The sequence below is a fragment of the Anomaloglossus baeobatrachus genome, chromosome 1 (assembly GCF_048569485.1).
Source record: "Anomaloglossus baeobatrachus isolate aAnoBae1 chromosome 1, aAnoBae1.hap1, whole genome shotgun sequence".
Taxonomy (NCBI): Eukaryota; Metazoa; Chordata; class Amphibia; order Anura; family Aromobatidae; genus Anomaloglossus; species Anomaloglossus baeobatrachus.
The window spans coordinates 712,190,501-712,217,264 of NC_134353.1; the positions used below are offsets into that span (position 1 = coordinate 712,190,501).

At 51.6% G+C, this 26,764-nt stretch overlaps 1 protein-coding gene across 2 annotated transcripts in view; it reads left to right on the forward strand.

Annotated features, from left to right (window-relative positions):
* Nucleotides 1-26,764, forward strand: part of MED15 (mediator complex subunit 15) — a 101,234-nt gene that overhangs the window by 66,289 nt on the left and 8,181 nt on the right. For both annotated transcript variants that reach the window (XM_075321684.1, XM_075321694.1), the window contains 4 exons: nt 8,397-8,463; nt 9,087-9,247; nt 9,480-9,646; nt 19,409-19,507. In XM_075321684.1, the coding sequence (XP_075177799.1) occupies nt 8,397-8,463; nt 9,087-9,247; nt 9,480-9,646; nt 19,409-19,507 (494 nt within the window). The remainder of the gene's footprint in view (nt 1-8,396; nt 8,464-9,086; nt 9,248-9,479; nt 9,647-19,408; nt 19,508-26,764) is intronic.

Genomic DNA, 26,764 nt, shown 5'->3' on the forward strand with positions numbered 1-26,764 from the left:
ATACATCAACCACCAAGGAAGAACGCGCAACCGGCAAGCCTTCCAGGAAGTCCGGCAGGTTCTGATGTGGGTGGAAGACACGGCATCCACCATATCCACAGTTCACATCCCAGGCGTGGAAAACTAGGAAGCTGACTTCCTAAGTCGCCGGGGTGTGGCCGAAAGGGTATGGTCTCTTCACCCGGACGGGTTTTCAGGAGATCTGGCGCCGCTGACAGAGGCCGGACGTCGATCTAATGGCGTCACGGCACAACATCAATGTGCCAGCTTCATGGCACGGTTTCACAATCATCGAGCTCTGGCGGCAGACGCCTTAGTTCAGCATTGGTCGCAGTTCCAGCTACCTTATGTGCCACCTCTGGCATTGTTGCCCAGAATGCTGCGCTAGATCAGGACCGACTGCGGCCGCGCCATCCTCGTCGCTACAGATTGGCCGAGGATGTTGTGGTTCCCGGTTCTGTGGTGCCTCACGGTAGGCTAACCGGGGGCACTACCAGACCAATCAGACTGGCTGTCTCAAGGGCCATTCTTCCATTTGAATTCTACGGCCCTCAACCTGATGGTGTGGCATTGAGTCCTGGAACCTAGTGTCGTCAGGATTACCTCAGGACGTGGTTGCCACCATGAGACAGGCTAGCATACCAACGTCCGCCAAGATTGACCACAGGACGTGGAAGATATTCTTATCTCGGTGCTCGGCGCAGGGTGTTTCTCCCTGGCCGGTTGCATCGTCTATGTTTCCTTCCTTCCTGCAATCTAGGTTGGAAAAAGGGTTGTCGCTCAGTTCCCTTTAGGGACAAGTCTCAGCGCTATCTGTATTTTTTCAGAAACGACTTCCTCAGGTACGCACGTTCCTACGGGGAGTTTGTCGTCTCAGCACTCCGTACAAGCGGCCGTTAGAGCCCTGGGATCTGAACAAGGTTCTAATTGCTCTCCAGATGCCGCCTTTCGAGCCTTTGAAAGAGGTCTCCCTTCCCGCTTTTCTCGGGAAGTGGCCTTCTAGTAACGGTCTCGTCTCTTAGGAGAGTTTCCGAGCTAGCAACGCTCTCATACAAATCTCCCTTCCTGGTCCTTCACCAGGATAGGGTAGTTCTGCGTCCGATTCCGGAATTTCTCCCTAAGGTGGTATCCCACTTTCATATCAATCAGGATATCACCTCACCTTCTTTGTGTCCTCGTCCAGTCCATCAATTTCAGAAGGATTTGCATCTGTTGGTTCTGGTGAGAGCACTCAGGTTCTACTTCCCGCATGGCGCTCCTGCGCCACCCGGATGCACTCTTTGTCCTTGTCGCTGGTCGGCGTAAACAGTCGCAAGCTTCTGAATCCACCCTGGCTCGGGGGATCGAGGAACCAATTCTTGAAACCTACAGTTCTACTGGGCTTCTGGTTCTCTCAAGGCTGAAGGCCCATTCTACCAGAGCCGTGGGTGCATCCTGGGCATTATGGCACCAGGCTACGGCTCAGCAGGTGTGTCAGGCACCTACCTGATTGAGTCTGCATACTTTTACCAAGCATTTTCAGGTGCATACCTACGCTTCGGCAGACGCCAGCCTAGGTAGATAAGTCCTTCAGGCGGCGATTGCCCACCTGTAGGAAAGGGCTGTTTGACGGCCCTATCACGAGGTATTCTTTTACCCACCCAGGGACTGCTTTTGGACGTCCCAATTGTCTGGGTCTCCCAATTAGGAGCGAAAAAGAAGAAGGGAATTTTGTTTACTTACCGTAAATTCCTTTTCTTCTAGCTCCAATTGGGAGACCCAGCACCCGCCCTGTTTTCTCGGGGTTTTTCTGTTTTTTCGGGTGCACATGTTGTTCATGTGGTATGGTTCAGTTCTCCGATGTTTCCTCGGATTGAATTGGTCTTTAAACCAGTTATTGGCTTTCCTCCTTCTTGCTTTGGCACTAAAACTGGTGAGCCAGTGATCCCACTGGGGGTGTATAGCCAGAAGGGGAGGGGCCTTACACTTTTAAGTGTAATACTTTGTGTGGCCTCCAGAGGCAATAGCTATACACCCAATTGTCTGGGTCTCCCAATTGGAGCTAGAAGAAAAGGAATTTACGGTAAGTAAACAAAATTCCCTTTCTTTTTCGCTCCTAATTGGGAGACCCAGACAGTGGGTGTATAGCTACTGCCTCTGGAGGCCGCACAAAGAACTACACTTAAAAGTGTAAGGCCCCTCCCCTTTTGGCTATACACCCTCCCGTAGGAGTACGGATTCCTCAGTTTTAGCTTTGTGCGCAGGAGGTCAGACACGCACGCATAGCTCCATTGTTTTTAGTCAGCAGCAGCTGCTGACTATGTCGGATGGAAGAAAAGAGGGCCCATACAGGGCTCCCAGCATGCTCCCTTCTCACCCCACTGTATGTCGGAGGTGTTTGTAAGGTTGAGGTACCCATTGCGGGTACGGCGGCAGGAGCCCACATGCTGATTCCTTCCCCATCCCTTTTTACAGGGCTCTGGGTGAAGTGGGATTTACTGGTCTCCAGGCACTGAGACCGTGCTCCATCTACAGCCCCTGGAGAAGATGCTGGATGGAGCGGAGTACATCAGGGACATGGCCCTGCTTCCTCAAGGTACTCTGTGTCCCCGTGCATTTGGCGCTCACACCGCAGCATGCTGGGTGTTGTAGTGCGCCGGGGGACATCAGCGCTACGGCGCTTGTGCCATGGCCTCATTCAGCTTCGCTGAAGCAGGCACACTTCTGGGAATCGGTCGCGCCGGCCGCTGGGACTGCGGCGCGGCTGGCACTTGTGGTGCGCCGGGGACTTCAGCGCGGCCCGCGCTTTTACGGCGGCCGCGCTGATAACTCGAGTCCCCGGCTTTTGCGGCCTGCTTCCGTTCGTTCCCGCCCCCAGACCTGCCAGTCAGGAGAGGGGCGGGACGCTGGCCACTTCGGGGAATCGGTCACGCCGGCCGCTGGGACTGCGGCGCGGCTGGCACTTGTGGTGCGCCGGGGACTTCAGCGCGGCCCGCGCTTTTACGGCGGCCGCGCTGATAACTCGAGTCCCCGGCTTTTGCGGCCTGCTTCCGTTCGTTCCCGCCCCCAGACCTGCCAGTCAGGAGAGGGGCGGGACGCTGGCCAGTGCATCAGCGCCGAGGGCTGGAGTCGTTTTTACATACTCCAGCCCTCACAATCGGCACAGAGGGGACACTGTTTCCCGCACTTTTGTTTGGGAACTCCCACGGACCGCCCCTCTCCACAGACGCCGGCAGCCATTCCTGCTGACACGCTGAGCTGCAGAGGGGAGCCGGGGAGACCCAGACAAGGAATTCTGCGCCTCTTACCTGCTATTCAGCGGGCGGTAAGCAGCCCTCAGGGCTCACCCCCTCTTGTGCCAGTAGTATTCTTAGTATTTTGTTTCTACAAATACTTGGTATTACATAGCGCTGGTCGCCCTTTGGCTATAGACTCTCTCACATTGCAGAGAGCCAGCAGCATGTCGTCCGTAAAACGCAAGGGTGCCAAGGCACAGACATTATATGCTTCATGCACCGCATGTGGGACTTTTCTACCGGCAGGCTCCACGGACCCCCATTGTGTGCAGTGCTCGGCCCCTGCGGCGCTTGCACAGTCGGGACCTCTGCTGGACGTGACCCAGGGTGTACCACCTGTGAATGCTGTCCAGGTGACAGGAACTGAGTTTGCAGCTTTTGCTGACAGAATGTCTCTCACTATGTCACAAATTCTTGACACATTGCGAGCTAGGCCTGTACTTCAGGCCACGGACACTGTGCAATCATTGCCCCCTGGTCCCCCTCAGCTCCAAGCTCCGGGACGGGCATATACACCTCAGGGTGAAGACTCTGACTCGGACGATGGCCCCGGGCAGCCTAAGCGGGCTCGCTATGACGGGCCTTCACATTCATCTCAATGGTCAGGGTCCCAGCGAGATGAATCTATGGGTGATGAGGCGGACGTAACTGATCAGGATTCTGATCCTGGGACCGCTCTCAATCTAGATACACCAGATGGTGACGCCATAGTTAATGATCTTATATTTAACATCAATAAGATGTTAAATATTTCCCCACCAGCTCCTCTTGTAGAGGAGTCAGCTTCGCAGCACGAGAGAATCCATTTCAGATACCCTAAGCGTACATTAAGCACTTTTCTGGACCACGCTGACTTTAGAGACGCAATCCAGAAACCCCACGCTTATCCTGAAAGGCGTTTTCCTAAACGGCTTAAAGATACACGCTACCCTTTTCCCCCTGAGGTAGTCAAGGGTTGGACCCAGTGTCCAAAAGTGGATCCTCCAATTTCCAGGCTTGCAGCTAGATCCTTGGTTGCAGTTGAAGATGGAGCGGCACTTAAAGATGCCACTGACAGGCAGATGGAGCTCTGGCTGAAATCCATCTATGAAGCGATTGGAGCGTCATTAGCGCCTTCTTTTGCGGCCGTATGGGCACTCCAAGCTATCTCAGCCGGGCTTGCGCGAGTCGACTCAGTCACACGTGCATTTGCCCCGCAGGTAGCACCATTGACCTCGCAAATGGCGGCATTCGCGTCGTACGCGATTAATGCTGTTCTTGACGCTACAAGCCGCACGGCAGTGGCGTCAGCCAACTCCGTTGTTTTGCGTAGGGCCCTGTGGTTGAGACATTGGAAAGCAGATTCTCATTCCAAGAAGTGCTTAACCAATTTGCCTTTTTCTCGTGACCGATTGTTTGGAGAGCGTTTGGATGAAATCATCAAACACTCCAAGGGTAAGGACTCATCCTTACCGCAACACAGACAAAACAAACCCCAACAGAGGAAGGGTCAGTCTGGTTATCGGTCCTTTCGAGGACCGGGCAGGTCCCAATTCGCCTCGTCAAAAAAGACTCAAAAAGACCAGAGACGCTCAGATTCTTGGAGGTCTCAGTCACGCCCAAAAAGGACAGCCGGAGGAACCGTTGCCAAGACGGCGTCCTCCTGACTTGCGGTCTCCGATTCCCACACCCGCGGTTGGTGGGAGGCTTTCCCACTTTGGCGACATTTGGCTGTCACGCGTCAAAGACCGTTGGGTGAGGGATATTCTGTCTCACGGGTACAGGATAGAGTTCAGTTCTCGTCCGCCAACTCGTTTCTTCAGAACTTCTCCACCACCAGACCGAGCCGATGCTCTGTTGCAGGCGGTGGCCGCTCTAAAGGCGGAAGGAGTGGTGACCTCCGTCCCTCTTCAGGAACAAGGTCACGGTTTTTACTCCAATCTGTTTGTGGTCCCAAAAAAGGACGGATCGTATCGACCCGTCCTGGATCTAAAGTTGCTCAACAGACACGTAAAAGTCAGGAGGTTCCGGATGGAATCCCTACGCTCCGTCATAGCCTCAATGTCTCAAGGAGATTTTCTAGCATCAATAGATATCAAAGATGCGTATCTCCACGTGCCGATTGCACCAGAGCATCAGCGTTTCCTACGCTTCGTCATACACGACGAACACCTACAGTTCGTAGCGTTACCTTTCGGTCTGGCAACAGCCCCCCGGGTCTTCACCAAAGTCATGGCAGCAGTAGTAGCTGTTCTGCACTCGCAGGGTCACTCGGTCATCCCGTATCTAGACGACCTGCTTATAAAGGCACCCTCTCAAGAGGCATGCCAACACAGTCTGAAGGTGGCACTAGACACTCTCCAGAGTTTCGGTTGGATTATCAACTTTCCAAAGTCTCATCTAACCCCGACCCAATCTCTGACTTTTCTTGGCATGGAGTTTCATACTCTCTCAGCGATAGTGAGGCTTCCACTGGACAAGCAGTGCTCGCTACGGACTGGAGTGCAATCTCTCCTTCAGAGCCAGTCGCACTCACTGAGGCGCCTCATGCATTTCCTAGGAAAGATGGTAGCAGCAATGGAGGCAGTCCCGTTCGCGCAGTTTCATCTGCGCCCTCTACAATGGGACATTCTACGCCAATGGGACGGGAAATCGACGTCCCTCGACAGGACTGTCTCCCTCTCTCAGACTGCCAAGGACTCTCTGCGTTGGTGGCTTCTCCCCACCTCATTGTCACAGGGAAAGTCGTTCCTTCCCCCGTCCTGGGCAGTGGTCACGACGGATGCGAGCCTATCAGGGTGGGGAGCGGTGTTTCTCCACCACAGGGCTCAGGGGACGTGGACTCAGGAAGAGTCCACCCTGCAGATCAATGTTCTGGAAATCAGAGCAATCTATCTTGCCCTGCGAGCCTTCCAACAATGGCTGGAAGGCAAGCAGATTCGGATTCAGTCGGACAATTCCACGGCGGTGGCGTACATCAACCACCAAGGGGGAACACGCAGTCGCCAAGCTTTTCAAGAAGTCCAGCGGATTTTGACGTGGGTGGAAAGCAGAGCGTCCACCATATCCGCAGTTCACATCCCAGGCGTGGAAAACTGGGAAGCAGACTTTCTCAGTCGCCAGGGCATGGACGCAGGAGAATGGTCCCTTCACCCGGACGTGTTTCAGCAGATCTGTTGCCGCTGGGGGACGCCGGACGTCGATCTGATGGCGTCACGGCACAACAACAAGGTCCCAGTTTTCATGGCACGGTCTCACGATCACCGAGCGCTGGCGGCAGACGCCTTGGTTCAGGATTGGTCGCAATTCCGACTCCCCTATGTGTTCCCACCTCTAGCATTGTTACCCAGAGTTCTCCGGAAAATCAAGTCCGACTGCCATCGAGCCATACTCGTCGCTCCAGATTGGCCAAGAAGGTCGTGGTACCCGGATCTGTGGCATCTCACGGTAGGCCAACCGTGGACACTACCAAACCGTCCAGATTTGCTGTCTCAAGGGCCGTTTTTCCATCTGAATTCTGCGGCCCTGAACCTGACTGTGTGGCCATTGAGTCCTGGATCCTAGCGGCCTCAGGTTTATCTCATAAAGTTGTTGCCACAATGAGACAGGCTAGAAAACCATCCTCAGCTAAGATCTATCACAGGACGTGGAAGATATTCTTAGCGTGGTGCTTGGCTCAAGGGTTTTCTCCCTGGCCATTTGCATTGCCAATTTTTCTTTCCTTCCTGCAGTCTGGGTTGGAAAAAGGTTTGTCGCTTAGCTCGCTTAAGGGTCAAGTCTCCGCGCTATCCGTATTCTTTCAGAAGCGCTTGGCACGGCTTTCTAAAGTACGCACGTTTCTCCAAGGAGTTTGTCATATCGTTCCTCCTTACAGACGGCCATTGGAACCCTGGGATCTGAACAAGGTTCTCATTGCTCTCCAGAAGCCGCCTTTCGAGCCTTTGAAAGAGGTTCCCCTTTCTCGGCTTTCACAAAAGGTAGTTTTTCTTGTGGCGGTCACGTCTCTTCGAAGAGTGTCCGAGCTAGCGGCGTTATCTTGCAAATCTCCCTTCCTGGTGTTTCACCAAGACAAGGTAGTACTGCGTCCAATTCCAGAGTTTTCTCCCAAGGTGGTTTCTTCCTTTCATCTCAATCAGGATATCACTTTGCCATCTTTGTGTCCGCATCCAGTTCACCAATTTGAAAAGGGTTTACATCTGTTGGACCTGGTGAGAGCACTCAGGATTTACATTTCTCGCACGGCGTCTCTACGCCGTTCTGATGCGCTCTTTGTCCTAGTCGCTGGTCAGCATAAGGGATCGCAAGCTTCCAAATCCACCCTGGCGCGGTGGATCAAGGAACCAATTCTTCACACATACCGTTCTGCTGGGCTTCCGATTCCATCTGGACTGAAGGCCCATTCTACCAGAGCCGTGGGTGCGTCCTGGGCATTGCGGCATCAGGCTACGGCTCAGCAAGTGTGCCAGGCGGCTACCTGGTCGAGTCTGCACACGTTTACCAAACACTATCAAGTGCATACCTACGCTTCGGCAGATGCCAGCCTAGGTAGACAGGTCCTTCAGGCGGCGGTGGCCCACCTGTAGGAAGAGGCTGTCTGACAGCCCGTTCATGTGGTATCTTTTTACCCACCCAGGGACTGCTTTTGGACGTCCCACTGTCTGGGTCTCCCAATTAGGAGCGAAAAAGAAGAAGGGAATTTTGTTTACTTACCGTAAATTCCTTTTCTTCTAGCTCCAATTGGGAGACCCAGCACCCGCCCTATTTGTTCTTAGGGTTTCGTTTTTCGGGTGCACATGTTGTTCATGTTGTTTCTTAAGTTCTCCGATCTTGTTATCGGATTGAATTTGTTTTTGAAACTGTTATTGGCTTTCCTCCTTCTTGCTTTGGTACTAAAACTGAGGAATCCGTACTCCTACGGGAGGGTGTATAGCCAGAAGGGGAGGGGCCTTACACTTTTAAGTGTAGTTCTTTGTGCGGCCTCCAGAGGCAGTAGCTATACACCCACTGTCTGGGTCTCCCAATTGGAGCTAGAAGAAAAGGAATTTACGGTAAGTAAACAAAATTCCCTTCTCTTTCAGGTCCCTTTTTTTTTTTTTAGTTTTTGTATTTTACTTTTTACCTTTTCTTTTCCCCCTGATAAAGGTGCCCCTTACAGACCTTGCAGAAATGTGAAATTGCGCTGGAAAAGTTAAAGAATGACATGATCGTAGTAAGTGATGTCTCTCAAATTCTTCTGTTTTTAGTTTTTAACTTATTTTTAACTTGGAACATTGGTTATATTGCGACCAAAAGATCAATTCATATAAGAAAAGTTAAAAAAAAAACCAAAAACTTGAAGATCTATAATTTTAATCGTTAATAAGAAAATGTATTGCAAATCTTACATAACAGATTTGTTGGACCTATTTTGGTCACAGGCGGCATGAATCGGTTACAGCCAGGTCTTGTTTTCTCTGAAGTATTCCAGCGTTCTGAGGCAGTGGGACCAAACCCGTCTACTGCCTTCGGCTGGCTTGTCCCAGCACTGTCCCAGATGATTGACCGATCTCTGTATGCACGAATGGGAGAAATCGGTCAGTCTAGAGTGGTGTGGGAAGGCGCCAGAGTAGTCTTGTATCTGGCTGATTCCCGGTCGGCTGCATCTTCTCTGAAATGCCAGAGCGTTTAAAATAAATGCATACTTGGCTTTAATCGTGTAGCCGGGCTCTGATTTGTTGTGACCATGATTTGGGCAGAATTAAAGCCCCTGGTATGTTCCCTTTTAAGTCTTAAATTACTATCTCCTGAAACTTAGTCGTCTTTTATTTATTTATATTTTTTTTTCCCTTCCAGACAACGCCACCTCCTCCGACTGTACCTTCCACAAAGCAGCAATATCTGTGTCAACCATTGCTGGATGCTGTCCTAGCAAATATTAGATCACCTGTATTTAACCACTCGTTGTACCGGACATTTGTACCAGCAATGACTGCTATCCATGGGCAGCCCATCACGTAAGTTAGTGCACCACAGAATCAATGCGATGTCTACCTTATTAGATAGCAATTACCTGTACACATTTCCAGTATTTGACCTTGACTTCACAATATGTATTCCATATGTGATATTTTCACAAGATTGCAGGGCAGCTGAAGCACATTTGCTGCCTGTAGAGATTTAGCCTGCAGCTAATCCATATTATATGTTCTATAAAATGTCTCTGATGGAGCAATGTTGTCATTTTAGAGCTCAAACGGTAATTCCCCGAAAGAGGAAATATGAAGAGGACGAGAGACAAACTATTCCAAACGTTCTCCAGGGGGAAGTTGCAAAACTACACTCTAAATTTTTAGTCAACCTTGATCCTTCCCATTGTAGTAATAATGGAACTGTCCATCTCATTTGTAAGTTAGGTGAGTATTGATATCTGGAACTCTTCTCCCTATGTAACATATGATCTCCACTGTGGCTTACACAGGAGCCGGCGGCTCTGACCCGCGTGTGATAGTGAGTACTTATATTCCCTATGAAATAACATTTCTGGAGCAGTGTATCTTGCATCTCTGCTTTGTACCATTCCTTGGTTATTTCTGAGGCCTAATCGTGGTAAATGCCATATTAGAATGTAAGAAAGGAGTTGTGAAGTCTGCAGTAAACTGTGTAATGGTTCTGATGACGAAAGAATGGTGTGAACACGAGCCAAGGAGATTGTTGAGGAGCCTTTCTAGGCTCAAGGGGTTGTCCAGCAAATAATTTAGGCTGGTTTCACATCAGCGTTTTCTTCATCTTTCCTTATGGGAGACCCAGACCATGGGTGTATAGCTTCTGCCTCCGGAGGACACACAAAGTACTACACTAAAAAGTGTAGCTCCTCCCTCAGAGCATATACACCCCCTGGATGACCAAATCTACTAGCTAGTTCAATGCTTTGTGTTCAGGAGGTCACACACACGTGCATTCTCATCTGATTTTTGATTTCAAAGAGTTGGAAGAAAAGCGGGTCCAAACTGGACTCCCGGCATGTCCCTTCTCACCCCACTTTGTCGGCGGTGCTGTTAAGGTTGATTTTACAAGGCTGGAGCCTTACATGCCGCGCTTCTTCACCATCCCTCGGGCTCTGGCTTGAAGTGGGAGCCATCACGGTTCTCACTGCTTTGCAGGAGACCGGTCTCCATCCGCAGCCCTTTCAGGACCCTGCCGGACGGAGCGCTCACCCCTCAGGGACCTGGCCCTGCGTCTCATAAGCTAAGTATTGAGACGTTATTGAGGGGTCCCTTGTACATTTATTGTGGGGAGAGTGTGTTTTTTCACTTTGCTGTGATTTCCGGCCGGTTCTCTGGTTTTCTCCTGAGAACCGCGCCGAGGGTGCCTGCTCGTCGGCCGCATGGGAAAATTTAGGCCTTGGCTTCGGCTGCGGCCTAGTTTCGTTTTCACTGCCCCTGCATGTCAGTCATGCAGGGGGACAGTGCGGCGCCGCCCACCGGACGTTCAGCTCAGGGGAGGGCACTCCTCTCTGAGGAGATGTTTCCCTCCCCTGTATTTCTCCTTGGCCCTCCGATTCCCGCTCTTGGACTCAACCCCGCCCCCCCTCCTCACTCCGGCGCCATTTTATCAGCGTTCACACACTGATCGGCGCTGGCTGCTGCAGCTTCTGCATCTGTCTGGGGGTCCAAGCTGTGGAATCCGGAGGGCACACAAAACGGCCTGGTAAGCCACAACCTCTGGTTGTGGACTTTATTGTACACTCTCTGGGGGTCATTCTGAAGGAGTGTGTTCTTTACTGCAGAACCTCCACCTCAGCAGCATGTCTCTCACTAGGAGCAAGGCTGCAAGGCTTTACTCTATATGCACTGCATGTAAGCTCATACTGCCTGAACCGAGCACATATCCACATTGTGATGCCTGCTCTAACATGGTGGTGCCTCAGCCTGGAGTCTCCCCAGGGGTCCCTCCGGCTGCTCCAGCCCCGGTGGCTGAACCCCCGGCTTGGGTAGCATCGTTTTCTAAGGCTATCTCCCAGTCCTTTGCCGACTCCATGGGACAGCTGTCCCGGACTCTGCTGACAATGCATCAGCCCCCTTCTCAGGGCGCCTCTGCTGCTCCGACTCGCTCTGCAGAGCTCACAGAGGATTTTTCATCTGTTCCCGGACCCCGTCCTCCTAAACGGAGACGCAGGGACTCTTCTCCTTCCTCGTCCCACGGCTCTGATTCACGAGCTGAATTGCAGGGCGAGGAGGATGCCTTTACTGTGGGCTCGGACGCTACCTCTATGTACCCCATTGATCTATCTGAAGGTGATGCGGATGTTAGTGACTTGATTGCGTCCATTAATTCTGTACTGGACCTCAATCCACCAGTGTCAGAGGAACAAGCCTCTCTGGTAGAAAAACACCAGTTTACCTCACCTAAGAGAGCAAGGAGTATGTTTTTTAACCACTCCAGTTTTCAGGCCACTGTGACCAAGCCCAGGGCCTGTCCTGACAAATGCTTCCCAAAGCGTAGTTCTGATGACCGTTTTCCCTTTCCACCAGAGGTGGTCAAGGAGTGGGCTCATTCACCAAAGGTAGATCCTCCGGTGTCTAGAATCTCAGCCCGGACAGTTGTATCTGTGGCCGATGGCACCTCACTTAAGGATCCCACTGACCGCCAGGTTGACCTTCTGGCCAAATCTGTATATGAGGCGGCAGGGGCCTCGTTCTCCCCGTCTTTTGCAGCAGTGTGGGCTCTTAAGGCCGTCTCTGCTTCTCTGGCGGAGATACATTCCCTCGCCAGGGACTCTATGCCCGAAATGGTTGCCTTAACTTCCCAGGCTTCGGCTTTTTCATCCTATGCCATGTCTGCCATTCTGGAGGCTTCTCGCCGCACGGCGGTGGCTTCCGCTAATTCCCTCGCGATCCGCAGGATCTTGTGGCTTCGAGAGTGGAAAGCAGACGCTTCTTCCAAGAAGTACCTTGCTGGGCTCCCCTTTGCTGGGTCCCGGCTGTTCGGTGAACAACTGGATGAAATTACTAAGGAAGCTACTGGCGGGAAGAGTACTTCCTTGCCACAAACTAAAACCAGAAAACCTGTCCAGGGCAGGAACCAGTCGAGGTTTCGTTCCTTTCGTTCCTCTAACTGGTCATCCTCTAAGCCCTCAGCCTCGTCCACTAAGTCAGCCAAGGATCGAAAACCCAGCTGGCGCACGAAGCCGCGTCCTCAGAAGAACGGAGGAGCCGCTGCCACTAAGGCAGCCTCCTCTTGACTATCTGGCTGCGCCAGCAACGTCCTTGGTCGGTGGCAGGCTCTCCCACTTTGGCGACGTGTGGTTTCAACACGTCTCCGATCAGTGGGTGCAGGATATCATCTCCCACGGCTACAGGATAGAATTTTCTTCCAGCCCGCCAAACAGATTTTTTCTGTCCACTCCCCCCTGCTCCAAAGCCGCCGCCTTCTCTCAGGCCGTGGCATCCTTGCAGGCCAACGGAGTAATTGTGCTGGTTCCCGCCCGGGAACGGTTCAGAGGTTTCTACTCAAACCTCTTCCTAGTCCCCAAGAAGGACGGTTCCTTCCGGCCCATCCTGGATCTCAAGCTTCTCAACAAGCATGTTCAGGTGCGGCACTTTCGCATGGAATCTCTGCGATCGGTCATTGCCTCAATGACGCAAGGAGATTTTCTAGCATCCATCGACATCAGAGATGCCTATCTGCATGTGCCAATTGTAGTTTCACACCAGCGTTGGCTACATTTTGCAATCGGAGAGGAACATTTCCAATTCGTGGCTCTTCCCTTCGGGTTAGCCACGGCCTCTCGTGTATTCACCAAGGTCATGGCAGCAGTGGTTGCGGTTCTGCACCTCCAGCGGTTGGCAGTGATTCCTTACCTGGACGACCGTCTAGTCAAGGCTTCATCCAGTGCAGACTGTCAGCGGAGTGTTTCGCTCACTCTCGCCACGCTTGTTCAATTCGGGTGGCTTGTCAATTTGCCCAAGTCCACTCTGACTCCGACCCAGAAACTTACGTACCTAGGGATGCAATTCGAGACTCTGCCGGCACTTGTGAAGCTGCCCTTAGTCAAACAGCAGTCCCTGGCGGTGCGTTCTCTGTTGAAGCCCCGCCGTCATTCCATCAGGCACCTCATGCAGGTGCTGGGTCAGATGGTGGCGTCAATGGAAGCGGTTCCCTTTGCCCAGTTCCATCTGCGTCCTCTGCAGCTGGACATTCTCCGCTTTTGGGACAAGCGGACCTCTTCCTTGCACAGGCTAGTGGCTGTGTCGCCGCAGACCAGGAGCTCTCTTCAGTGGTGGCTTCGGCCCCTCTCTCTGTCCCAGGGACGCTCCTTTCTGGCCCCGTCCTGGGTGATTCTCACCACGGATGCCAGTCTATCCGGCTGGGGAGCAGTGTTTCTCCACCACCGAGCACAGGGCACTTGGACTCCGTCCGAATCAGCCCTCTCGATCAATGTGCTGGAAATCAGAGCTGTGCTCCTAGCTCTCGTAGCCTTTCACCACCTGTTGGCGGGCAAGCACATTCGAGTCCAGTCAGACAACGCGACAGCAGTTGCCTACATCAATCACCAGGGCGGGACTCGCAGCGGCCTAGCAATGTTGGAAGTTCAACGCATCCTTCAGTGGACGGGAGGACTCCAAGTCCACCATATCCGCAGTCCACATCCCAGGCGTAGAAAACTGGGAGGCAGATTATCTCAGCCGTCAAACCGTGGACAGCGGCGAGTGGGCCCTGCATCCGGCAGTGTTCCGGTCAATCTGCCGCAAGTGGGGCACTCCGGAAGTGGATCTAATGGCATCCCGGCACAACAACAAGGTCCCGGTTTACGTGGCTCGCTCCCACGATCCTCAGGCCTTGGCAGCGGACGCGCTGGTTCAGGATTGGTCCCAGTTCCGTCTGGCCTACGTGTTTCCCCCTCTAGCTCTCTTGCCCAGAGTCCTGCGCAAGATCAGAATGGAGGGCCGTCGGGTCATAATCATTGCTCCAGACTGGCCCAGGCGAGCTTGGTACCCAGATCTGCTCAGTCTGTCCGTAGAGGTGCCGTGGCATCTCCCGGACCGCCCAGACCTTCTCTCACAAGGTCCGTTTTTCCGCCAGAATTCTGCGGCTCTCAGATTGACGGCGTGGCTCTTGAGTCCTGGATCTTGACGGCTTCAGGCATTCCTTCCGAGGTCATCTCCACTATGACTCAGGCTCGGAAGTCTTCCTCGGCCAGGATTTACCACAGGACTTGGAGAATTTTCCTGTCCTTGTGTTGCTCTTCCGGCCATGCTCCTTGGCCGTTTTCCTTGCCGACCATCCTGTCCTTTCTACAGTCCGGTCTGCAGCTAGGACTATCCCTCAATTCCCTCAAGGGACAGGTCTCGGCCCTGTCAGTGTTGTTCCAGCAGCGTATCGCCCGACTGGCCCAGGTGCGCACCTTCATGCAGGGCGCATCTCACATCATTCCACCTTACCGGCGGCCTTTGGATCCCTGGGACTTTAATCTGGTCCTCACGGCCTTACAGAAACCCCCCTTTGAGCCTCTTAGGGAGGTTTCTTTGTTTCGACTTTCACAGAAAGTGGTCTTTCTGGTGGCCATAACTTCTCTTAGGAGAGTCTCTGATTTGGCTGCGCTCTCTTCGGAGTCACCCTTTTTGTTTTTTCACCAAGACAAGGTGGTTCTCCGTCCGACTCCGGACTTTCTCCCTAAGGTGGTGTCTCCTTTCCACCTTAACCAGGACATTTCCCTGCCTTCCCTTTGTCCGGCCCCTGTGCATCGCTTTGAGAAAGCGTTGCATACTTTAGATTTGGTGCGGGCGCTCCGGATCTGTGTGTCACGCACCGCCGCTCATAGGCGGTGCACCTCTCTTTTTGTGCTGACCACAGGTCAGCGCAAGGGTTTCTCGGCTTCTAAACCGACCCTAGCTCGTTGGATTAGGTCGGCCATATCCAATGCCTACCAATGTTCTCAAGTGCCTCCCCCGCCGGGGATTAAGGCGCACTCGACCAGAGCTGTCGGTGCCTCTTGGGCTTTCAGGCACCAGGCTACGGCTCAGCAGGTCTGTCAGGCTGCCACTTGGTCTAGTCTGCACACCTTTTCGAAGCACTACCAAGTGCATGCTCATGCTTCGGCAGATGCGAGCTTGGGCAGACTCATCCTTCAGGCGGCTGTCGCCCATTTGTGAAGTTAGGTTTTGCCTACTTCTCAGTTTTCTGTTTATTCCCACCCATGGACTGCTTTGAGACGTCCCATGGTCTGGGTCTCCCATAAGGAACGATTAAGAAAAAGAGAATTTTGTTTACTTACCGTAAATTCTTTTTCTTATAGTTCCGACATGGGAGACCCAGCACCCTCCCTGTTGCCTGTTGGCAGTTTTCTTGTTCCGTGTGTTTTCACCGGCTGTTGTTGTAGACAGAGGTTCCGGTTGTTCCGGGTTTTGCTCTATCTCTACTTGTGGGTGGATGTCCTCCTTCAGCTTTTGCACTAAACTGGCTAGATTTGGTCATCCAGGGGGTGTATATGCTCGGAGGGAGGAGCTACACTTTTTAGTGTAGTACTTTGTGTGTCCTCCGGAGGCAGAAGCTATAGACCCATGGTCTGGGTCTCCCATGTCGGAACTATAAGAAAAAGAATTTACGGTAAGTAAACAAAATTCTCTTTTTTTTGCCTTGAGGCAAAAAAAAAAACGCATACTGCATGTGACTGGATCCTGTTGAATTTGAGTTGAACGCATCCAAACGCAAGTGTTATTTACTGGATCCTGTGAATTACGTTTGAGCAAACGCATGTTGCCGCAAGTCCATTGACATAGCATTGAGCAGACAACAGATCCGGTAAGATGCGTTTTTTTTTTTTTTTTGCCGATCGGCAAACGCTGTTGTGAAACCAGCCTTGCTTGGATAGATTAGGTAAATTATTCATCAACTGGAATCATTAAAGGGAACCTGTCATCAGAAATTTAGCTATAAAGCTAAAAGTTCCCCCCTCTGCAGCTCCTGGGCTGCATTCTAGGAAGCTTCCTATAGATTTTGTGTCACCTTTTATCCCAAAATAAACACTTTATAAACTGGTACCTTTTCGTATGTAAATTTCTTAAATTTTCCATGTGGGCGGGCTGTCTGATGTACGTTGCTGTTCCTCCATCATATTTACGCCGCCCCCGAACGCTGAATTTGAAAGTTCAGGACACCGCCCCTGGGTGCCCGTGGTCCAGCGCATGCGCTGTTCCACTGTAGCGGTGCCGTGCACTGTGTGCACGTGCGACCGCTGTGACGCTTTGCGCGGGCACGAGGTTATGGGCGGCGCTGTTAGTGTCATCAGTAAGTGCCGCCCATAACCTCGTGACCTCGTGCTGAGCATGATGGGAAGGAGGGGACGTCCGGGCATCATTCCTCCAGCGCTTGCGCATAACGCTGGAGGAATAGGGGAAAGTGCGGTCACGAGGTTATGGGCGGCACTTACTGATGACACTAACAGCACCGCCCATAACCTCGTGCCCGCGCAAAGCGTCACAGCGGTCGCACGTGCACACAGTGCACGGCACCGCTACAGTGGAACAGCGCATGCGCTGGACCACGGGCACCCAGGGGCGGTGTCCTGAACTTTCAAATTCAGCGTTCGGGGGCGGCGTAAATATGATGGAGGAACAGCAACGTACATCAGACAGCCCGCCCACATGGAAAATTTAAGAAATTTACATACGAAAAGGTACCAGTTTATAAAGTGTTTATTTTGGGATAAAAGGTGACACAAAATCTATAGGAAGCTTCCTAGAATGCAGCCCAGGAGCTGCAGAGGGGGGAACTTTTAGCTTTATAGCTAAATTTCTGATGACCGGTTCCCTTTAAATAAAATGACCACTTAATTGTTAGACATTAACCCCTTAAGCAAGTTTTGACCTTTTCTGACAGAACCAATTTATGGGGGGTAATCCTTTGGAAAACTTATGATCTCATTGATTTTCAGAGTTTTGTTTTGTTTCATTGGGACACATACTTCATGATGGTTATAAATCTAGGTCGATAACATTTGCACTGATTTATTTAAAATATTGGAAGATAGGCAAACAAATTAACACAACTTGCAATTAGAAACTTTTTTAATTTTTATACCTTTATGGCCATATCGCACAAAATGGTTAATAAAACATTTTCCATATGCCTACTTTACATTGGTATTTTTAGGATGTTAGGAGTTAAATGTTCTAGCGGCAATTTTACAACAGAATTGAATTTCCAAAATCTGTGGGGGGTTTTTTTTCTTTTTTTTTTTTGTGTGTGTGACATTGAGGGACCCATGTTTAAAAACTTTCAAAAGTGACATCAGTCCTCCAAGCATTCAACTCAATTGCTGCTGAACTCTAAAATACCTCATATATGGTCAAAATACACTGTTTGAGCAAATGACATGGCACAGACAATAAGGAGACAAATTCTGTCTGAAATAGGTTATTGATGTCATGCTGCAGCCGAGCCCATAAGTTTCTAAATAACAGCACATATTCATCTAGGGATATGGCGGTCATTTTGGACTCAAGGATGCGTCACATCATTTACACATCATTTATCGCTTCACATTATTTTATAATGCTGGGTCGTGAATGTGAAAAATAGGTTGGCTTTTTTCCCTCACTAAAATTATACTTTTAGCTCCATATTTTTCATTTTTAAAAGGATTTATTGCGGGAAATGGAGATCCCACAGTCTTTTGTAAAATAATGTCTTCTGAACTCCACAATACCCAGTATGTGTTCTGAACCGGTTTGGGCACACAGCGGAGGGGAAGGAAAAAACCGCTATTTGGCTTTTGACGTGATGGGAATAGTTTGCATTTACCACTTTCATATACCTGGGGTGCCAGAACAACAGAAAAATCCAAAGTGACCCCATTTTTTTAAAATTTTAAACTACACCTCTCAGGAAATTCACTGAAGGGTGTAAAATGTTTCACCAGTTTATTAACCATTGTGTCCAAGAATGTGGTAATTTGGCTAAAAAAAAATATCATTTATACCTCGGCTAGTTAAAAGTATTACGGAAATTATTATGCTATTTCTTTAAGTACGGCAATAAAGTATCAATGGTAATACTCAGACGAGAAGGAGCTCCATTTAGCTTTTGGGGTGCGTAGATTCCCTGAGTAGTTTGTGGGCACCATTTGCAAAGCCTTATCAAATGATGACCTATCTCATTATGTGACTGGTGGGAGTCAAACCCCCAATGATTAGTTAGTACTAGAGTACATTTACTTCAATGGAAGATGAAGTGCATTTCTTGTCATTAAGAAAGGTGCGAGCTGCTGTGTTCTGCCCATATAGTGCTTAGTTCTGACTAATGCCGGTGCAGTTTTCAGCTGACCAGTGGGTGTGTGCGCTGGGTGTTGAGACTCCCATTTATCTCAATGCTTCTACTCAAAGGGTAGGTCATTAATTACTTAGTTATATAGGTTGAAAAATGTCATAGGCCCTTCAATTTCAACCTTGAAAGTCCTGAAAACCCCCTTGATGTGAGTTCTCCTCGTAATGCTATACATGTAGACGTTAATTGAGGTTTTGGGCTCACGTGAGGACATTTTGGCTTTCACAATGTGGATTTTACTGTATTGGTGTTTAGATGGTGGATGATGGTATTGGAAAGGGTTTAATGTTATATAGTGAAAAAACTTAAGGGTTTCTCGTGTTTAATAACATCAATGACCTAGTTTATCAGCATAAGATCTGGGTGGGCATCCACACCCCCACTGATCAGCTGCTAGATGTAAACGCATTGATCTGACCCACACCAATATGATATTGATGACTTCTCAGGTGTAGGGCAGCAATAGCTTCAGACTGGACAACCCCTTTAAACAACTTTCCCTGCTTCATGTACATTAATAATAATAATAATAATAATAATAATAATTTTTTATTATTATAGCGCCATTTATTCCATGGCGCTTTTACAAGTGAAAGAGGGTATACGTACAACAATCATTAACAGTACAAAACAGACTGATATAGGAGGAGAGGACCCTGCCCGCGAGGGCTCACAGTCTACAGGGAATGGGTGATGGTACAATAGGTACAATATAACTTGTAATGCTAAAGAAAAAAAGTTTTAGCCTGGAAAACACCTTAATTTTCTAGGCAGTAAAAATAAAATGAGTCATACTTCCTTCTCTTTTATTTCTCTTTTGTTATATCTAATATTTGTATAATTTATTCCAGATGATAAAAACCTTCCCAGTGTGCCTCCGCTGCAGCTCAGTGTTCCAGCAGATTATCCTGAGCAGAGCCCATTATGGATGGACAATCCACGGCAATATGGTATGACCCATAAGTGTTCCCGATAATGTCTACACCCCTGTAGGTAGCTCATAGCATACACGAGAGATTCTGCATGCAGAGACTTTACTATATTACTGGAGTTTTACTTAAACCCATCCATGGCTAGGTGACTTTTGTTTTTGTGTTCTTTCGGCAGCCATACATTTCTGTTAATATAGCCATTTGAGGCATGAGTTGTAGTTTTGAATGACCACTTTGATTGATTGTTACCATGTAATCATTTCCCAGTTTTACAATAGATTGTAGTTGCAGTGAAATGATGAAAAAATTAAATTTTTGTAAATTTTTACTTTTACTGTTTATTGGGGGTCGCAGAACCATGGGTTATAGTTCGCTGCTACTGGGAGGCAGAAACTAAATAGTTAAAGGAGTTGTCCACTACTTGGACACCCTTTTTGTTATTCCCCTTGTTCACCTCTATAAAAATAAGCCCCGCTGATGCGGCTGTGATGTTTAATACCACGTTCCCGGTGCCACTTGACATTATAACACTTGAGCCTCGCCACCAATGAGCGCCGGCTTTCTTCTCGTGGCCTTCGGACGTGTAATCAGGAAGTTAGCACAGTGCTCACATGAAGCTCAAATGTCTGAAGGCGAGGAGAGCGACGCCGGGTACTGATTGGTCACTGGGCTCGCGTGTCACAACAATGTCACATGGGCCACAGGAACTCTGCTTTAGACATCGCTGGAATCATGGCCACACTGGAAGTGAGTATAGGCTTATTTATTTATGGGATGCTAGAATCAGAAAATGACTTGTTTAAACCAGGTTTTTGTGTTCCATGTATTGTTCAAAGCATTTTGACACTCTTTTTTTCTTTATCGTTCCTTTGGGAGACCCAGACCATGGGTGTTTAGCTTCTGCCTCCAGAGGACACACAAAGTACTACACTTAAAAGTGTAGCTCCTCCCTCTGAGCTTATACACCCCCTGGAGAACCAGATCTAGCCAGTTTATCGCTTTGTGTCAGGAGGCATACATCCACACATGCATTCTCATCTGATTTTTTGATTTTTGGAAAGAGTTTGAAGAAAAGCGGGTCCAAGTCTGGACTCCCGGCATGTCCCTTCTCACCCCACTGTGTTGGCGGTGTTGTAAGGTTGATTTCCAAGGCTGGAGCCTTACATGCCGTGCTCCTTCACCATCCCTCCTGGGCTCTGGCTTGAAGTGGGAGCCAGCACGGTCTCCATGCTTGGCAGGAGACCGGTCTCCATCCGCAGCCCTTCAGGACCCTGCCGGACCGGAGCACTCATCCCCAGGGACTTGGAACCCTGCGTCTCAGCAAGCTAAGTACCTGAGACGTTTATATATGGGGGTCCCTGTACTTTATTGTTGTGGGAGAGTGTGCTGAGTGTGTTTTATGACATTTCCGGTGGGTTCTCTGGCTGTCGCCTGAGAACCGCGCCGATGGTGCCTGCGCGCCGGCCGCGCCGCTCAAATTTAGGCCCCAGCTTCGCCGGAGGCCTAGTTTCGGTTTCACTGCCCTCGCATGTCACTCATGCAGAGGGACAGGCTCGGCTCCGCCCGGCGGCCGTTTTGGATACTCCCCACTGCTGGGGCGTCCCTCCTCCACGGCATGTCTCTATAGCTCTCCAGTTCCCGCTCCTCAGAGCAAGTCCCGCCCCCTCTCTTCGCTCCAGCGGCCATTTTCTCAGCGTTCTCTCTGCAAGCGCTGGTCTGCAGCATCTCTGCTGAGTTGCTGTGCTTGGGGGTCCGGGCTTCGGGATCTGGAGGGCACACAACACCGCTCCAGCGGTCTGGTAAGCCACAACCGGTCTCCGGTTGTGGACCTCTGATTATACTCTCTGGGGTTCATTCTCTGGCAGAGCCCCCACTCCAGCAGCATGTCTCACACGAGGAGCAAGGCTCCAAAGCTGTATTCAGTATGCACTGCATGTAAGCTCCTGCTGCCTGAACCGAGCATATTCCCACATTGTGATGCCTGCTCTAACCTGGCGGTGCCTCAGCCTGGAGTCTCACCCCCAGTGGTCTCTCAGGCTGCCCCTATTCCTGTGGCTGAACCCCCGGCTTGGGTAGAATCCTTTTCTAGGTCTATCTCCCAGTCTTTTGCTGACTCCATGGGACTTCTCTCCAGGACTTTGCTGAACATGCATCAGCCCCCTTCACAGGGTGCCTCTGCTGCTAGGGGTCTCTCAGGACCGGAGCTCACAGAGGATTCATCATCTGGTCCCAGACCCCGTCCTTCTAAGAAGAGACGCAGGGTTCCCTCTCCTTCCTCGTCCCGCGGCTCTGATTCAGGAGCTGACTCGCAGGACGAGGAGGATGCCTTTACGGGGGGCTCGGAGGTTAACTCCATGTGCCCCATTGATCTGTCCGAAAGTGACTCAGATGTTAGTGATTTGATTGTGTCCATTAATTCTGTACTGGATCTCAATCTGCCAGTATCAGAGGAGCAACCCTCTCTGGCAGAAAAGCACCAGTTTACCTTGCCTAAGAGAGCAAAGAGTGTGTTCTTTAACCACTCCAGTTTTCAGGCCGCTGTGACCAAGCCCAGGGCCTGTCCTGACAAACTCTTCCCAAAGCGTGGTTCTGATGACCGCTTTCCCTTTCCACCTGAGGTGGTCAAGGAGTGGGCTCATTCCCCAAAGGTAGACCCCCCCGGTGTCTAGACTCTCAGCCCGGACCGTTGTATCGGTGGCTGATGGCACCTCTCTGAAGGATTCTACTGACCGCCAGATTGATCTTCTGGCCAAATCCGTATATGAAGCGGCAGGGGCCTCGTTCTCCCCGACTTTTGCAGCAGTGTGGGCTCTCAAAGCCATCTCTGCTTCTCTAGAGGGGATGCATTCCCTCGCCAGGGAATCTATGCCCGAAATGGTTTCCTTAACTTCCCAAGCTTCGGCTTTTTCATCCTATGCCATGTCTGCCATCCTGGAAGCTTCTCACCGCACTGCGGTGGCTTCGGCTAATTGCCTCGCTATCCGCATGATCTTGTGGCTTCGAGAGTGGAAGGCAGATGCTTCTTCAAAGAAGTACCTTGCTGGACTCCCTTTTGCTAGGTCCCGGCTGTTCGGTGAACAGCTGGATGAAATTATCAAGGAAGCTACTGGCGGGAAGAGTACTTCCATGCCACAAACCAAAACCAGGAAACCTGTCCAGGACAGGAATCAGTCGAGGTTTCGTTCCTTTCGTTCCTCCAACTGGTCCTCCTCTAAGCCCTCGGCCTCGTCCTGTAACTCAGCCAAGGACCAGAAATCCAACTGGCGCCCAAAAGCGCGTCCACAAAAGACCGCAGGAGGTGCTGCCACCAGCAGCCTCCTCGTGACTATCTGTCCGCGCCAGCAACGTCCTTAGTCGGTGGCAGGCTCTCCCACTTTGGCGACGCGTGGTTTCAACACTTCTCCGATCAGTGGGTAAGGGATATCATCTCCCACGGCTACAGGATAGAATTTTCTTCCAGTCCGCCAAACAGATTTTTTTCTCTCAACTCCCCCCTGCTCCAAGGCCGCCGCCTTCTCACAGGCCGTGGCATCCTTGCAGGCCAACGGAGTAATTGCACCGGTTCCCGCCCGGGAACGGTTCAGAGGTTTTTACTCAAATCTCTTCCTAGTCCCCAAGAAGGACGGTTCCTTCCGGCCCATCCTGGATCTCAAGCTTCTCAACAAGCATGTTCAGGTGCGGCATTTTCGCATGGAGTCTCTGCGATCAGTCATTGCCTCAATGACCCAAGGGGATTTCCTGGCATCCATCGACATCAGAGATGCCTATCTGCATGTGCCAATTGCAGTTTCACACCAGCGTTGGCTACGTTTTGCAATCGGAGAGGAACATTTCCAATTCGTGGCTCTCCCCTTCGGGTTGGCCACAGCTCCTCGGGTATTCACCAAGGTCATGGCAGCAGTGATTGCGGTCCTGCACCTACAGGGGTTGGCAGTGATCCCTTACCTGGACGACCTTCTGGTAAGGGCTTCATCCAGCGTGGACTGTCAGCGGAGTGTCTCGCTCTCGCCACTATAGCCCAATTCGGGTGGCTTGTCAATCTTCCCAAGTCCACTCTGACTTCGACCCAGAGTCTCACGTACCTAGGGATGCAGTTCGAGACTTTGCCGGCACTTGTGAAGTTGCCCTTAGTCAAACAGCAGTCCCTCCAACTGGCGGTGCGCTCTCTGCTGAGGCCCCGCCGTTATTCCCTCAGGCGCCTGATGCAGGTGCTGGGTCAGATGGTGGCGTCAATGGAGGCTGTTCCCTTTGCCCAGTTCCATCTGCGTCCCCTGCAGCTGGACATTCTCCGCTGCTGGGACAAGCGGCCTTCCTCCTTGCACAGGTTAGTGGCTCTGTCGCCACAGACCAGGAGCTCTCTTCAGTGGTGGCTTCGGCCCCTCTCTCTGTCCCAGGGGCGTTCCTTTCTGGCCCCGTCCTGGGTGATCCTCACCACGGATGCCAGTCTATCCGGCTGGGGAGCGGTATGTCTCCACCACCGAGCGCAGGGCACTTGGACTCCGTCCGAATCAGCCCTTTCGCTCAATGTGTTGGAAACCAGAGCCGTGCTTCTGGCTCTCCTAGCTTTTCACCATCTGCTGGCGGGCAGGCACATCCGAGTCCAGTCGGACAACGCGACAGCGGTTGCCTACATCAATCACCAAGGCGGGACACGCAGCCGCCTGGCAGTGTTGGAGGTACAACGCATCCTTCAATGGGCGGAGGACTCCAAGTCCACCATATCCGCAGTCCATATCCCAGGCGTGGAAAACTGGGAGGCAGATTATCTCAGCCGTCAAACCGTGGACAGTGGCGAGTGGTCCCTGCTCCCGGCAGTTTTTCAGTCAATCTGCCGCAAATGGGGCACTCCGGACGTGGACCTAATGGCATCCCGTCACAACAACAAAGTTCCCGTTTACATGGCTCGCTCCCACGATCCTCAGGCATTCGCCGCGGACGCTCTGGTCCAAGACTGGTCCCAGTTTCGTCTGTCCTACGTGTTTCCCCCTCTAGCTCTCTTGCCCAGAGTCCTGCGCAAGATCAGAATGGAGGGCCGTCGAGTCATCCTCATTGCACCGGACTGGCCCAGGCGAGATTGGTACCCAGACCTGCTCCTCCTGTCCGTAGAGGTGCCGTGGCATCTTCCGGACCGTCCAGACCTTCTCTCACAAGGTCCGTTTTTCCTCCCGAATTCTGCGGCTCTCAAATTGACGGCGTGGCTCTTGAGTCCTGGATCTTGACGGCTTCTGGTATCCCTCCTGAAGTCATCTCCACTAGGACTCGGGCCCGTAAGTCTTCCTCCGCCAAGATCTATCACAGGACTTGGAAAATTTTCCTGTCCCGGTGTCGCTCTTCCGGCCATCCTCCTTGGCCATTTTCCTTGCCGACCCTTCTGTCCTTTCTACAGTCCGGTCTGCAGCTAGGACTGTCCCTCAACTCTCTCAAGGGACAAGTCTCAGCTCTGTCAGTGCTGTTCCAGCGGCGTCTTGCTCGGCTGGCTCAGGTCCGCACCTTCATGCAGGGCGCGTCTCACATCATTCCGCCTTACCGGCGGCCCTTGGATCCCTGGGACCTCAATTTGGTTCTCACGGTTTTGCAGAAACCCCCCTTTGAGCCTCTTAGGGAGGTTTCTTTGTTTCGGCTTTCACAGAAAGTGGTCTTTCTTCAGCGCTCTATTGGGAGACCCAGACGATTGGGGTATAGCTACTGCCCTCTGGAGGCCACACAAAGCACTACATCAAAAGTGCAAGGCCCCTCCCCCTCTGGCTATACCCCCCCCGTGATATCACGGGTTCTCCAGTTTTAGCTTTGTGTGCGAAGGAGGTCAGACATTCCATGCATAGCTCCACAGATTTTAGTCAGCAGTAGCTGCTGACTATTTCGGATGGAAGAAAAGAGGACACATATAGTGTCCCCAGCATGCTCCCTTCTCACCCCTGGATGGTGTTGTAAGGTTGAGGTACCTATTGCTGGTACAGGGCTGGAGCCTGACATGCTGTTTTCCTTCCACATCCCCTTGTAGGGCTCTGTGGAAGTGGGATCCTGCCGGCCTCTCAGCTCTGACGCCGGGCTCCATCCACAGACCCATTAGAACCTGATGGATTCGGAGCAGGAGTACGATCAGGGACAGGCCCTGCATCATACAGGTACTCTGTGTCCCCGGCAGGCACAGACACACTCCGGGCTGGCTGGGTGTTGTAGTGCGCCGGGGACCGCAACGTTGGAGTTAGTGTCCCTACAGATTACTGGGGGATTTTTTGTGTATGGGAACGCAGCGCCGACCCCCTCTGGACCGGGCGGCGCTGCTGTGACTTGTGGTGCGCCGGGGATCCGCCGTCCGCGCTTTTACGGCGGCGGCGGTTATAAATTGAGTCCCCGGCTTTTTGGGCCTAGGACGCCGGCAGCTCCGATTCGTTCCCGCCCCCACCCTGTCATTCAGGGTAGGGGAGAGACGCTGTTCGCTAGCAGCGACGAGGGCTGGAGCCTGATTTACATGCTCCAGCCCTCACACTAGGCACAGAGGGAAGCAGGCTTCCCGCTCTTAGCTAGGAACGCCCAGGGCCCGCCCCCCTTCCTCTCAGGACGCCGGCAGCCATTACATGCAGTCTGGCTGGAGGAAGGACGCAAGGCTCTGGGAGACCTGGACTAGGGGCTATCTGGCGACCACACACCCGCTTTTTAAGCGGGCGGTAAGCGATTTTTCTGTGCTGGTCCCTCTAGTGCCTCACGGTGTATCGGTGTACTGTGTACAGATATATAGATATTGTTTTTCTTGCACTGTGAGGTCGCTTCTGGCTGCTCTCCCAGATCACTCTGTGGAAGCAGCAACATGCCATCCTCAAAACGCAAGGCTGCCAAGGCCAGGGCTGTGTGTACTGCGTGTGCTGCATGTGGGGCTGGTCTACCAGCAGGCTCCCATTGTGTGCAATGCTCCGACCCGGTGCTGCTTCGCCAGCCGGAGTCAGGAGAGGTAGTGACCCAGGCTGAGACGCTTGTAAGTTCTGCCCCGGTGACAGGGACAGACTTTGCAGTTTTTGCTGATAATATGTCTGTCTCTATGGCAAAAATCCTTGAAACCTTGCAATCTATGCATGGGGCTCAGTCTTTGGGCACGGCGAGGCCTCTGTCCTCAGGTCCCCCTCACTTGGAATTAATCCAGCCCACAGGGGGGTCCCCGGCTTCACAGGCCGAGGATTATGACTCAGATGATAGCCCCAGCCACCCTAAGCGAGCTCGCTGGGAAAGACCCTCGACGTCATCACACTGCTCAGGGTCTCAGCGCAATCAGTCTCCCTG